Source organism: Macadamia integrifolia, chromosome 12 (genome assembly GCF_013358625.1).
Source record: "Macadamia integrifolia cultivar HAES 741 chromosome 12, SCU_Mint_v3, whole genome shotgun sequence".
Classification (NCBI taxonomy): Eukaryota; Viridiplantae; Streptophyta; class Magnoliopsida; order Proteales; family Proteaceae; genus Macadamia; species Macadamia integrifolia.
This window is the reverse complement of record NC_056568.1, coordinates 15,482,446-15,497,151: the sequence shown is the minus strand read 5'-3', so window position 1 is coordinate 15,497,151 and position 14,706 is coordinate 15,482,446. Positions and strand designations below refer to the sequence as shown.

At 39.8% G+C, this 14,706-nt stretch overlaps 1 protein-coding gene across 2 annotated transcripts in view; it reads right to left on the bottom strand.

Annotated features, from left to right (window-relative positions):
• The window catches only part of LOC122058364 (RING finger and transmembrane domain-containing protein 2-like), a 36,959-nt gene extending 23,071 nt beyond the window's left edge, over nucleotides 1–13,888 (bottom strand). The window contains exons 1-2 of one of the 2 annotated variants that reach the window (XM_042621021.1): nucleotides 12,569–13,888; nucleotides 10,395–10,471 (exon numbers count right to left, since the gene is read on the bottom strand). In XM_042621021.1, the coding sequence (XP_042476955.1) occupies nucleotides 10,395–10,471; nucleotides 12,569–13,238 (747 nt within the window). In that variant the 5' untranslated portion in view covers nucleotides 13,239–13,888. The remainder of the gene's footprint in view (nucleotides 1–10,394; nucleotides 10,472–12,568) is intronic. The other variant, XM_042621020.1, reaches the window with a different exon arrangement.
• Between the last annotated feature and the right edge of the window lie 818 nt (nucleotides 13,889–14,706).

The window sequence follows — 14,706 nt, the reverse complement described above, 5'->3', positions numbered from 1 at the left end:
GTCTAGCCCAAGGTTTTGGTCCAACACGAGGTGGAAGTAATTAGTAGTAGTTCAATTTTTTTTTTTTCACAAAGTGGGAACTTAGGAGTTAGAATCAGTTTAGACCTTGTTTCTTTTTATGACTTGATTCCTAGTTGAGGCTAGTTTCTATTTCAGTTGGGTTCTAATTTTATGTCTTTATTTTCCTATATAATGATTGTAAGTTTACCTCCTAAGGAGGCTCATAGAAGTTTTTAGAACCCACAAAAAGGACCTACATATGGTCTTTATTGACCTAGAGAAACATACGATAGAGTTCCGAGAGAGCTAATTTGGCATGTCTTTGAGAAGAGGGGTCCAAGTAAATATGTAGATAAAATTAAGGACACGTACGAGGGAGAGGTGACGACTGTCAAAACGACAGAGGGGCAATGTAACGAATTCCCAATCACAATTGGGTTACACCAAGGATCTGCTCTAAGTCCTTATCGGTTTGCACTCATTCTGGATGACCTAACCAGGCACATACAAGACCCGGTTTTGTGGTGTATGCTATTTGCTGATGATATTGTGCTGATAAATGAAACTGTGGACGGGATTAATACTAAACTGGAGCTATGGAGATCAAACTTGGAATCAAGAGGTTTTAGGTTAAGCAGAACGAAGACAGAGTATATGATGTGCCCCTTCAGTCGATCTAGAGGAGGGGAGGGAGTGATGAAGCTTGGGGAATAGGTGTTATACCCGAACCTTGAAACTCCCTATTTTAATGTTCAGGTGCGGCACCAAAGGACATCAGTACCAGTGAGCACTAGGTTGCATCCGTCTTTTGTCGAGGAAGGAAGGGTGACCCCACTTGCACCTGCTACCCATGCTTAAGTAATTGGAAGGGATTTCGGACCCGAAGGGAAAGGTCAATTGAACGTCACACACACTAGAAACCCTGGAGAAGGCCCCACTTAGACTGAGGAGAGATCTCCATACAAAGTGACCAGTTCAGCCTTCACCGGCTGATGGTCACCGGCGGATGGAGCATCCACCGGTGAACAACATAGGATGAATGCACATGCCAGTTTTGGGTTATTTCGCCATGGGACCCGAGACCTCCCGATTGTGCATCCCAAACCCATCCACATTGATGGAACAAGGTGTTAAGGAGTTGATTAATGTGGCGGGACATCTTGAAGTGGGCCCGTTAGTGCCGAATAGCGGAATAATCCGGTATTGTATAAAAACCCATCAATTCCCTAAACAGCCCTTAGTGGGACTTAAGTGGCTATAAATAGGACTCTTACCATTCATTTCTTCTCCTACCAAAATATAAACAAGGAGACGGAGAAAGAAGAAGAAGGAGAGGGAGAGCAAAGGAGGGAGATAAGCCCACATGCTTCTCTCCACACACATACACACAAATCTCTCTCTTTTCCCTTTCACTCTTTATTGGAAGTAATGGAGACCCAACCAAATTCTACCTACCCAACCATAAAGACTACATAATGGGAGGAGGAAATTAGAGTAAGAGACCTACATTGGCAAGGTTATACACTTAACCTTGGGTCTAAGGACAAATCCCTATGAAACCCCAACCCAAAACCCTAGGATTTGGGAATTTGAGCAAATCCTCTATGACCTAACATCCTAACCTAATCCTAAGTAGGGAAAATGAAATTAAACCTATGTATGGTGGGTGAGAGTGATTTCATGAGCCATTAATGACCATTCCATGAGCTCAACCTAAGTCTTCCCCAATTTAGCTTAACCAAGACTTGTGTATATAGGAAATTGGGTGTATCTTGAAACCTAATGTTAATCCACTCACTAATTTCACAAAACCTAAGCTAAGTGAAGTGTGTGAGGATGCCCTCCATGAAAACCAACCCCAAAATCACAAAACCCAATTTGTAAACTATACAAAAGAGGGAGAAGGGAGGAATGGAGTTGGGAAATGACACCCCACTAAAAAATACGCATTTCCACCACCATACACAGGGGCCACAGGGCCAATAGGGCTGATCCAAGCAAGAAAACCCTGATTTTAACTTCACCGTCTGATGGTCACCGGCTAGCCGGTGAAGGTAGGGACCATCCACATATGAAAATATTGCAGGATTTGCATCCCTTTCAGATTTGTTCACCGGTGAGCATCCACTGGTGAACCATTTTAAAGTTAATTTTTAATCCTTTTATTTGGGGCACGAGTCCTAGTGTCCCACTCCCCTATGGACAACCAAATAACCTAAAAAAAACACTGTGTCCTAGGAGTGGAACCGAGAAGTGACGGGAGCACGCAACACGAAACTATCAACTATCTACCGCCATCTAGAACTCGAGGTGAGGGGATTTTGTGTGCTTTTATGGAATGCTTGTATCATAGTACATATGTGGATGAATTTTATCATTTTGCATATTATTATATTATTCCTTATGTAAAGTGTTGATGTGGCATGAGAATGTGGATTATGATTGTGCATGTGTGTGTGTGACTGGGATGCAGGGTGGCCTGTGGTGGGTTCCTACGGCACTGTATGCCCAGAGTGTGTGCATGTGTATGTGGAGACTGGGGTGCAGGGTGGCCAACGGTTGGTGCCGGCCGCACTGCATGCTCAGGGTGTGTGTATGTGTGTGTGTGTGTGTGACTGGGGTGTAAGGTGGCCAACGGTTGGTGCCGGCGGCACTGCATGCTCAAGGTGAGTATGACTGGGGTGCAGGGTGGCCAACGGTTGGTGCCGACGGCACTGCATGCTCAGGGTGTGTATGTGTGTGTATGTGTGAGTATGATTGAATTGTGTTGTGGCATACTAGAATGCATTGGGCTAGGATAACCACCCTGGTGCTACAACCCTTGCCAATAGGGGTTTACGTATTGGCTAATCCTCTCGTCTGATGGTCCGTGGTTGGGGACGATTTCCTATGATTGAGGTGCGAAGATGCCAGCGTCGTGACAGACCCTCACGAGATGTTTTATTCGGTGACGGGTATACCCTACATGCGATGTTGGATTCAATATAGCGGTATTATGGGAGGGTTATTAATAGGGGTTTGCCGGGTAACGATGTGGTTCCAGAACCGGCACGCTCCTGACTCGCAACTAGCTTGTATCCCTAGGGACTGATAACGTACATTTATGACTAAGGATAACACCTATGTTGCAGTAGCACTAATACCCCCTTTGGACTTAGAAATTGTTGCTTAGAATTGTTTGATAATAAATGGATCATGTCATTGCATTCATATAATTGCATTCATATTGATGTGGTCGAGCATGAATATTTATACTATTGCATCTTCTTGGATTGTCATGATTGCTTGCATAGTTGTCAACCAGGCGGTTTGCCCGGGGCCTAGGCGACAGTCGCCTTATTGCACTGCATACCGCCTTGTGTTTTGGCACTTATTTTATATTTGTTATTTCATTTACTTAAGATATTATTCATAAATAAACAAATACCCCCTATTTGAATCCAATAAAAATAGTTTAAAAATCAAATTCCAAAAGGATAAAAAGTCAACCCCCCAGTCCAAGAAGAAAAACTGGATTTTGGTTATAGGGGCGATTTTCAACTTTTAAATGCTGGAGTTTTTCTCAATTATGAAAATTTTATAAATTCTATCATGTTAAAACATTGCTAAAAACCAAAAGTCCGGTAAAATAATTTTTTGTTTTGATATCCATAAAATTATTTTCATTCAGGCGATTTTAACAGCATTTACGCACTTAAAAATAAGTTTGACCGGAGCATAACTTTGTCATTACAACTTAGATTTAAGTAATCTTAGACTTGTTGGAAAGCTGGTTTTATATTATAACTGATACAAAAAGTCTCATGTAAAAATAATATCATTTGACAGTCAAACTTGTTATAGAACTAGAGCATTTCTCTAAATTTTTATTTTTTATAACTTAATATGACTTGATGTTAATTTTTTATGATTTAATATGGCTAAATGTTGATTTTTAATGACTTGATGTTGCTTAATCTTGATTTTTTATGATACAAGGTATATATAGCTTACTAAATAATGTTAGAAAATAGGAAAAATAAAAAATAACAATTGGTCGCCTTGATCGCCTCAAGGCGTGCGCCTTCTCACTTAAGCGCTTAGACAACCCTCCACCGCCTTGGTTCGCCTTGGCGCCGTGACAACTATGATTGCTTGTGTGTGTTACCCCACACTGGGCTTCGTGGAAGCTCACCCCCCGTTGTTGCCCTTTTTTAGATGTTGATTCAGGAATCCCTTTGGAAGCTCTAATCGAGGTTCTGGCTCTCTACGGAGGTGACCTCTAGGATAAAGAGTTAGTTGCGCACGAGGATGGATGCGTGTGCGATGATAGTGCATCTGGAGCACGCTGAGGATGGGAGTATCAATCTTCTATCTTTTATTCTTTTTGTACTTAACAGATGTAGCCCTATGGGGGTATAACTGAAATTATGATCCAGATGTGAAAACATTCTTTTTGTGTAAATATGGTAAATATCAATAGAAATCACCAGTTGATATATTTTGTTTATATTATAAGTATGTGATATTAGAATCATTTCATAATCTTATGAACTTAAGGTACTGCATCGTGGATCCTGGATGGATTGTGGACACGTGTGCGTGTCCATGTCGCCAGCCTTCAAGTGAGTGGAGGCGAGGTGTGACAACAGGAATTACCTCAGAGGGACTGTTTTAAATACTTGGGGTCTATCATTGACAAAGAGGGGAATATAGAAGATGATGTTGTTTATAGGATTAAAGTGGGGTGGATGAAGTGAAAAGGTGCGTCGGGAGTGTTATATGATAAAAGAATACCTATTAAACTCAAGAAAAAATTTTACAGGACAGTTATACAACCGGCTATGATGCATGGAGCGGAATGTTGGGCAACTAAGAAAAGTAATGTGAACAAACTGAATGTAACAGAAATGAGAGTGTTGAGAGGTATGTGCGGAAAGACCAGGATAGATAAGGTACGGAATGAGAATATTAGAAATGAGGTGGAGGTTACACCGATCCAAAACAAACTCTGCGAGAGCCTATTGAGGTGGTATGTCCATGTCCAACAGAGACCTATGGAGGCCCCAGTACGGAAGAGTGACCAGATTTGTTGAGAAGGAGGTAGAAAAAGTAAGGGCAAGCCTAAGATGACTATTAACGAAGTGGTCCGAAAAGATACGTAATTAGTAGGGCTCGACCCTAGTATGACTTCGGATTATGTTTTATGGAGGACAAGAACCCATGTTTTGACCCCCTATAAGGGATGTTCCCATGATGCGTATCTTCTTTCTGTGATACCCTCTTAACTTATCCCCATGCTTTCTCTTTTTAACTTATCTTGTATACTTTACTTTCTATTTTCCAACATTGGATCCATGTAGCCGACTGCCGATCCCATTCAGTTGGGATAAGGTTATCAGTTGTTGTAATGATTGTATCGATAGACAATGGTAGAGTGCATTGAAGAATGTTGGAGAACGAATTAAGAATTGGTTTGATTTGAGCTCTCTAAGAGTGTGTTCCCCTCCCCCTCCCCCTCTTTCTACTCTGATCTTCCTCTTCCTCTAAGGGCCCTCCATCAACTTGGTATCAGAGCTGAAGGATCCTTTCCTTCATCATCCCTCCCTATTTTATCCTCTTCCTATTCCTTCATTCTATTCTGCTATATAGAACAACCCACCGAAACCCTAACTTCCCTTTGATTCCTAAACCTGTAAACCCCTCCCATTTTCTTTCTCTGTTGTAACAGCGAGAAAAAAAAAATTTGCAACAGCAAGTCCATCTCTCAAGCCTGCAGAAACCCTCCCTTTGCTTTCGGCCAAACCCCTCCCATGTTTAAGGTTTCACCAGCATTTAAAAGAAAAAAAAAATGGAAGTAGAAAAAGAAAATATTGAGAAGTAAAGAAACGAAGAGACTTACCTGGTTTGAAGCTCTTCACCACAATTCGACTCCAAGCAACGAAAGCCCATTCGACGCCGCAAGCCCCTAGTGTTCCTTCCCTCTTCCTTGCATCGGCCCCATCCTTCGCTGCAGGCCATCGCTCGTTTCACAGGTTCCTTCAACATAGTTAAGCCCTTTCTCTGCTGGTTCCATCTCCAAGAAGGAGACCCCAATCCCTCTCTTTGTCAGTATATGTTCCCCCTCTCTTTTTTCGATTCCATCAATTTAATACTTTTGCTTTTCCATACTAACCCTGCCCTTCTTTTTATCCCTGATGTAAGGCCAGGTAGGAACTACCCAACCCCAGTTAGGATCCCACAATTTCAAATCTGAAATCAGACTTAGAACCAGAGTTCAAATCTGGCTGAATAGGAGGAATCTTGCAACTGGTTGTAGGGAGCTCTGATGGGGCTCAAATCCTGGTTGAAATTGATGGTAAGTGTTTGAGAAGATGCAACAGATTGATAGTTAAGGAGAAGAAAAAGGAACAATCTTTTTCCCTCTATTTTGATTGCCTCCCAAATATTCCTGTTAAGCTACTGCTTATGTCATATGCTGTTGAATCTATTGACCACTACAAGCCCTAATTTCTGAATTCTATTTGGCGTTGGAAAATTACTGTTTTAACTTTTAACCCTACTTTGGTTACTGTTTATTTCCTCACCGATAAATATACTTATTTTTAACTCTGTTTCAATCACTAGTTCATGACAGATTTCAGTAAGAATCGATTACCCTTTCTTCTCATTGATATACAGGTTTTCAACTCTGTTTTAATCACTAGTTCACAATAGATTTCACTATGAATCGATCACGCTGTGCCCTGTTCTTGTTTGTTGATTTATTACCGAAATACTCTTCTCCTAGATCTGCTAGGATTGTCCTATATTAGCCTGAATTATGCAAAGTTATTAAGGTGTCACCAAGGCACTGGTAAGGCGACGCCTAGGTGCTGAGGCGGCTCAAAGGGTCCAAGGCAATAGGCCGCCCTAGAGACAACGCATAAGGCAGTCGCCTTATGTGGTAAGGCGACGCCTTATGACTCCTTTTACCCAAGGCGGGTCGCCTTATGTGCATTTTAGAATTTATAATTTTTTTTAAACTAATTTAGATAGATTCCAAATATCAATTTGTGATTGGCAGGTGTATGGTCTTGAATGCACTTGAGATGCATGGGATCAAGGCTACTAACAACTCAAGTACTCAACCAAAAAAACAAAACACGATTCACTCACAAAGGCTTTTGAGTCAAGGGTTTACAAGGAACTGAAGAAGAAGAACCAGGCGACCTTCCTCCTTCGATCTTGCTTCGGCAGTGACTGTTCTTCTCCGGCAACGGTGAGGGTTACTCCGGTGAACAATCGTACCCCCCTCTACAGGTATCTTTTTTTTTTCCTTGTTTCTTCTTCATTCTTCTTCTGTTCTTACGGTACCCTTTTTTTTTCCCTTCTATTCTTCAGTTCTTCACTCTTCTTCAACCTACGGTGAACTCTATAGCTATCTTCTTCTCCCTTCTTTCTTCTCCCTTCTTTCTTCTTCATTCTTCTTTTGTTCTTCAAACAAAGTACCTATGTTTTTTTTCTTCTTCTGTTTCTTCACTCTTCTTCAACATACAGTGAGCTCTGTACCTGCTTTTTTTTCTTCTTCTTCTTCTTTGTTCTCCCTTCTTTCTTCTTCTGTTTCTATGTACGATACCTTTTTTTTTACTTCTTCTATTCTTCACTCTTCTTCAACCTACGGTGATAGCTTTGTACCTGTCCTTTTTTCTTTTTTTTTTCTTCTTTCTTCTTCATTTTCTTTTGTCATTCTTGTGGTTCTGTTTTTAATTCAATCTGCTGTTTTGGTTTGATTCTTAATATTAGTGAAGAGTGAAGACCTAAGGCCAGTGTTAAGAGCCAATTACTGAATAAATATGAGGCTACTGATTTTTTTTTTTTTTTTTTTTTTTTTTAGGAAATATGTTACTGTCTGCCATGTTCTTTGGAAAACCAGATTGGATGAATATGCTTATAGCCTTATATGCAACTCTTTATTACTGCCTAGTGCCTTCCATTTATTTGGAAAACCCGATTGGCTTATGTATTATTGCATTGGTATGAAGTATAAACCTTTAATCTTTATTTAGTATATGAGTAGTAATGTAAGATCGAATCACAAGTGATCCAATCTCAGGCAAGATCTTTACTAACTTCAATATAAACCAAATTCAGGGGCTGAAAAAATGAATAAACAAAAACTAAGGGAATAAAGAAAAGAAAGAGAATTTGATGGAGGGTTGAGAAGGGGGAAGAAGAGCTAGTGAATGGGCATCTCACCCTTTGGTTTAGGCATCTCACCTAGAGCATCTCACCCACAACAACATAAGCCATCTTTTTTTTCATCAATAAATTCGTGTTCATTGTTGTAACCACTTACAAACTTATATAGAAGACTCAAAACTGACTCAAACCCTAAAAAGGAAATGCCTAACCCAATCTCTAACTAACTGGGAAACCTAAACTGACTAGGAAACTGAAATAACAAGGGAAAAAGACTCAAAACAGGACTCTAACTAAACTAATGAATTAAATCCCGTTTTCCTACTTTTTACCCATAATTTAGGCCAATTAAAGTGGCCCATTACAAAGAAAACCTATGGGATCAAAGGCCCAACACATACATAACCCAACCCAAACCTTATTTACAATAAAATAAACCATTAAGTGACTTATCTGCATCAATTCTCCCTCTCTTAGAAAAAATTCGTCCTCAAGTTTTATAGAGAGTGAGGGTGATTATATCATGGTGCACGTCCCTCTTCAAGTCGTAGAAAAATTCAGGTAGCTCTCTGATAATAAGGATGTAGTCTAAAATGTGAGGAGCTCAATCTTCAAAATACTTTAATGGGATGACAAACTCTACATACTCATCTTCAACAACCTCAGATGTATCTATGGGATCATTCACATAAACACCTTCAACCACTGTGTTCTTGACCTCCACAATTTCAATCTTAAGCTCCTTAGGATCTTCCTCTCGGCTGTTCACAATCATCACAGTTGTTGTAGTGTCAAGTTCCTCAATCTCAACCTCATTGTCCATTGTGGCAACCTTGTTGCTTTCAAATTCTTCCACCTGAGTTTCGTTGATGGGAACATCAATGACTAGCTCTTCCTTGACAATAGGAATTACTAGAATTTCTTCAACACTAACCTCAACTTTTGACTCTGGTTCATTGGCTGGAGGGGTCTTCTCTTGTCGCTCCCTTTGCAATTTGTTGCAACATAATGGTCACGTGATCAAACAATTTTTTCATGCTCTCGTCATCTATGGGTGGCTTTTGGGGACCTATAGATGTGTTATGATGGGAATCCTGTGGAGGGAAGAGCCTTCTTTGGATATATACAGGGAGATATTATGTTGCTAACTCGTACTCCATTTCATCCCAAGTCCTAGGCTCATGTCCTCGAGCTCGAAGTCGTTTTTCATGGACTCTCCACCAGTCTCTAGCACAACCAATCAACCGGAAGCAAACAAATTGAAGCTTTCGTGTCTCTATCAAGTTATAGTAGTCAAAATATTCCTCAAGAGAATCTAGCCAATCAAGGATGTAGCATGTATCCTTTTGTCCAACAAAGTAACGAACTTCTGGAACCATCTTCGGTTAAGCTCTAGTACCAAATAATGTAAGATCGAATCACAAGTGATCCAATCCCTGGCAGGATCTTTACTTAATTCAATATAAACCAAATTCAGGGGCCAAAAGAATGAATAAACAAAAAATAAGAGAATAAAGAAAAGAAGGAGAATTCAATGGAGGGTTGAGAAGGGGGAAGAAAAACTAGTGAATGGGCATCTCACCCTCTAGTTTAGGCATCTCACCCACAACAGCATAAGCCATCTTTTTTTTATCAACAAATTCGTGTTCATTGTTGTAGCCACTCACAAACTTATATAGAAGACTCAAAACTGACTCAAACCCTAGAAAGGAAAGGCCTAACGCAATCCCTAACTAACTGGGAAACCTAAACTGACTAAGAAACTGAAATAACAAAGGAAATTGACTCAAAACAAGACTCTAACTAAACTAATGAATTAAATCTCGTTTTCCTACTTTCTACCCATAATTTAGGCCCATTAAAGTGGTTCATTACAAAGAAAACTCATAAGAATCAAAGGCCCAACACATTCATAACCCAACCCAAGGCTTATTTGCAATAAAATAAGCTTATTAAGTGACTTATCTTCATCAAGTAGTAGGATTCAACTAGGATTTGAGTCAAATAGAATGGTTGTATAAAAAAATAACACAGTAACGCTTTATTCAATAAGGCAACGCCTTATGCCCGCCCTATCTCCAAAGCGCTCTGAAAAACCCTCAAACTCCTCGGTCGCCTCACCGCCTTAATAACTTTGATTCTTTGATTTAAAGATCTCATATATTGGCTACTATTTTTAGTCTTTCAAATATGATACTACATTACTATTATAGAATTAAACGAACGTCACACACCTTTAGAGCTGTCTGCTTTCTTAGAATGTCATTGGACTTGAACATTACTGCAGCAATCCAGATTGTGACAAAGAAACCTGCAAATAAGAGCCAAGAAATCAAACACAAAGACAGCTGTATAACATTAGTTCCCAAAGGAAAATTAAATATGTGCTAGAGGAATCACTATCCTCCCTGGTCCAATGCTATATCTACCTACTAAGAAGCAAATACATGGCCAAAATGAACAAAAAAAAAAGATAATTTGCGTCCATTAAAAAATATAACAGCAAAAGAATAGTCCAAGATGACCATGGAACATGAGGAGAAAGCCGAGAAACTGGAAAAATGATGTGCATTTAGCCATGTTTGGCTGCTCAAATTCCACTATGCACAATAGGGTAGTGGAGGTAAAATAAAGCTCAGTTCACTTGACCTTACATTTTTTGCTTGGATTAAAGAAGTCATCAAATCTTTGAATGGTGGTGTTTTATTGTAGCTGAAAATTTATTCCACATAAGCTCTACAGTATCACAAGAGTCATTCTTTCCGAACAATGACCATCATAGCGAACATCAGTATTACCACTTGAGCAATAATTACCATCATTGACTTTCCTCATAATCAACTGGACCACCTAGCTACATACTCTTTGCTGAATAATGTAATGGGAAAAGGCCAGGTATGCTGCCGGTATACCCAGATATGTGCCTATCTCTCCTCTTCCCCTTGGAAAGATCTCCTATGCCCCTCCCATCCCAGCCGTTCCATTGGTTGACCCACTAGCTCCAAGAAAGCTGGCAGCATACCTAACCTCCTCCCTAATGCAATAAATAATAAGCCCTTGTTATTTTGAAAAAAAAAAAAGGAAAAATAATTTTCAGCCTGATCATCTGAAATCAGTTAGCTTAAAGTTTCTATGGATCTCCCCAAATAATAAATGGGCTAAAGAACACTACCCGATAGTGTTCCATAATCCTACAAACACATAGAGAAGTGGAGCCGGGGCATGGCGTCATTTCACAGCCTGGTTCCACTTCCCTATGTGTGTGGGCGTACGAAACACTATTAGGTAGCATTCTTTTCCCGTATTAAATATATAGGTCTTCTTTTTAATAGTGAACTTATAATCAATTGTTTACCTAAAAGGAGAGAAAGGAAAACATGAAACATGAATAAGAAGATCAAGTGCTTCAAGGGGAAAAAAGAGAAATAAGAAAATCAAGCTAGACCTATTCCTTAAGTATAAGAAACCCAAGTAGCTTTCCAGACATCTTTGAGAGATGCAAGGCTTCACTGCATCTTTCTTTAAATTGATCTAATCTCCTAGTTCCATTAAGTTGTATTTTGATAGCAGTAGTCTAGGAAATCCGGTGCCTGCAAGGATTGTTGACAACTGGCCATGGCAATAAAAGCATTAATGCAGGGGTTGCCCATATTTTTTGAAACAGGCATTGACTCATTCAGAACGACATAGTTCTAAGGAGGCTTGCACACATCATTCAGATAGCAAGATAAGTGGGTAAGAAAATGAACCCCTTGTTCATATGGATACCTAGAGCAAGCAACAGTGTTGGAAGAAAACCAACATTTTAAAACATGGACTAAAATCCTGCCCATGTACTAAAGCAGACTTAAATAATTAATGGATGGACAAATTAGACAGCTACACCAAGGTGGATTTAGTTCAAATTGAGGTAATTCGATGTAATTCTACTCCACTATTCATGTAAGACCAGATAAACCTCTGATCTGGGTTCTAACTTCTAAGATATTGCATTCAATGCGTCAATCAGAAGGGGAAAAGGATAAAAACAAAAGAGAAGAAAAGAAAAGGAAGAGTACAACCTCTCCCTTATTGCCTCTAATAAATCCTCTGCAACTAGGTCCACAAAAAACTATCTAAAGTTAAATCTAATGAATAAAGGTTGTTTCCCATCTCAACAAAGGTTCATCAGACGACTTTATCTACTGAAATGACCATTGTTGTTCTACCAAAAAAAGGAAATGGCCATTGTTCTTCTACAAATATATTTTTTGTAACCACGGTCTCAATTGGGACAAATTTAGGTATTATCAGGCTGGAAGGTTCCACCAAGGCAATGACACCCTATCATAGGACTGAAAAAACATAACTGGAGACTCTATTTCAGTCATGACAATATTTCAAAAGAATGATTGGGGAAGAAAACTACCTTGCAAATGCTGCCGGATAAATACAACCAATAAGAGCAAAGAGAAGGGGAGAATCTGCTCAATCCACCTTGCAACCTGCTGAATATCGTATCTATGGTAAGAAGTATCCCTCGTATTTCCGCCCAGAACATTACCTCCCTCACCATCTGTGCTACCATTACCCAAATCGACGCCGGAGATTGAAGCCGAAGATGATGAAGAAAGCCCTTCTGCACTCCCGCCATCATTGGCAGCATCCCCCTGACGATCTGATGAAGTTGCCGCTGGTGCCGCCATCTGGCCAGCGGATACTCCGGTGTCACCAGAATTTGCCTCTCTCCCAACGGCTGATGAACTTGGGAGGTTTGTTCCCAACCTGACATGCTCTTGTTCTCCAGCACCAATTATCCTAATGGAAACCTCCCCACCGCTGCCACTTGCCCCTGCAGCAGGATCATCCAGCCGGCTCTGAATTTGGTCTCGGAAACCAGAATTAATTCCTCCATTGATTAAACCCTCTATTTCCTGATGATTTGACCGAGTACGAAGAATACCAGAATATTCCAACAGAGCCGACAGAGGCGCCTGGATGAAATTTGCAGCAGAGAAATGCATTCCGTATCGTCTCAAATTACTACTGCTGCCGGAAGAATTCCTGTACGAGTCGGAATTGCTGACTGAATTGTCCATCCTTTCAATCCCTAACCGTAATCCTAATCGTTGAGATCACAATTTAAAAAAATAAAAAAAATAAAAAAAATAAAAAAATAAAATAAAAAATAAAAAACCCGGTAGTCTAAATGGGGATGAATCAACGGATTTGTCCTTGCCAAAACCAGCATCTCAGGTAGGTCACTTGACAACGTCAATTGAGGTGATCGGCAGAAGTTACAAGATGATCATCTAGTAACCCATGGAAACAATCTTACTAGAGAAGACGAAGCTCCGTCTACGAGTCAAGCTCAGAAGACAAATTATCTCACAAACCCTAAACCTAACGTAACCTAACCTCGAGGGACATCGCCCGAGAGATCGCTAGAAGGAGAAGATTGATTGCTGAGAGAGAAAGAGAGACATTAATGATTCGTCAATTATATAACCTCAACCTTGCACAGGAAATGTAGATGGAAGAATATCTTCGTTTTTCAGAGAAAAAATTCTTGATGGACGAAGATTAATCGAGGCTGCTTCGCCTCTTTCTCTCCTTCCCTCGAGTCTTGAGTCTTGACTCTTGACTCCCCCGCTCTTTCTCTCGTTCCCCCTCAGCTGACCTCTTCTTTCTCGCCCCGAGCGAGAGAGAAGCCCCGACAAAAAATCTAAAATCGTAACTCATCATTTCATCTCATCGTTGCTTGAGGCCCTCTCATTGGCGGTTTTTGGCGGTTTTATCATATTTCCCGTATTAGGTGTTAATGATTGAATTTTCGTACGATATAAAGGTTTTTTATTTTTTATAACTTATCAGTATGTATTAAGAAAAAAAAAATTTACAGAGTAAGGCAGTCTTAGGGCCCGTTTGATAACGTTTTAAGAAATGCGTTTCTACCGTTTCTATTTTCAGAAACATTAGAAGCGGAGTAAAAAGCGTTTGATAAAACTGTTCTGTTTCACTTATTTTCAGAAATAGAAATAGAAATTTTTACTTATTTATGGTTCAAGAAACAACCCCGGCGAAACAAGTTCAACTTGTTTCGCCGTTTCTAGAAACGACTTGTGGTCATTCTTTCATTGGTTACTATCGACTTCTAAAAACATGACTTATCAAACACCTTCAATTCCGTTTCTGTTTCTAGAAACGAAAATTTATGTTTCTGTCATTTCTTGAAACAAAAACGACAGAAACGTTATCAAACGGGCCCTTAATCTCCTTTCATGGATATATAAAAAAAAAATAAAAGGGAAAATAAACCCCTTAAAACCAAGCAGGAGAGGCCCTGTATTACAATGGGAAATCAAAATCAAAGATTACAATCTATAGTAGACTTTAAACTCTGAATCATCTCTTATCAAATTATTCAGTTCATCTGGAAAATCTTGAGCTTGAATAATAGTCTCTCCTTGGCCTGTTGCATATGTTGACATAAAATCAGCTAGTTTATTTATCTCCCTCCAAATATGCTTGAACTCCTTCATTGCTAGTGATTTTGACCTATTCAAA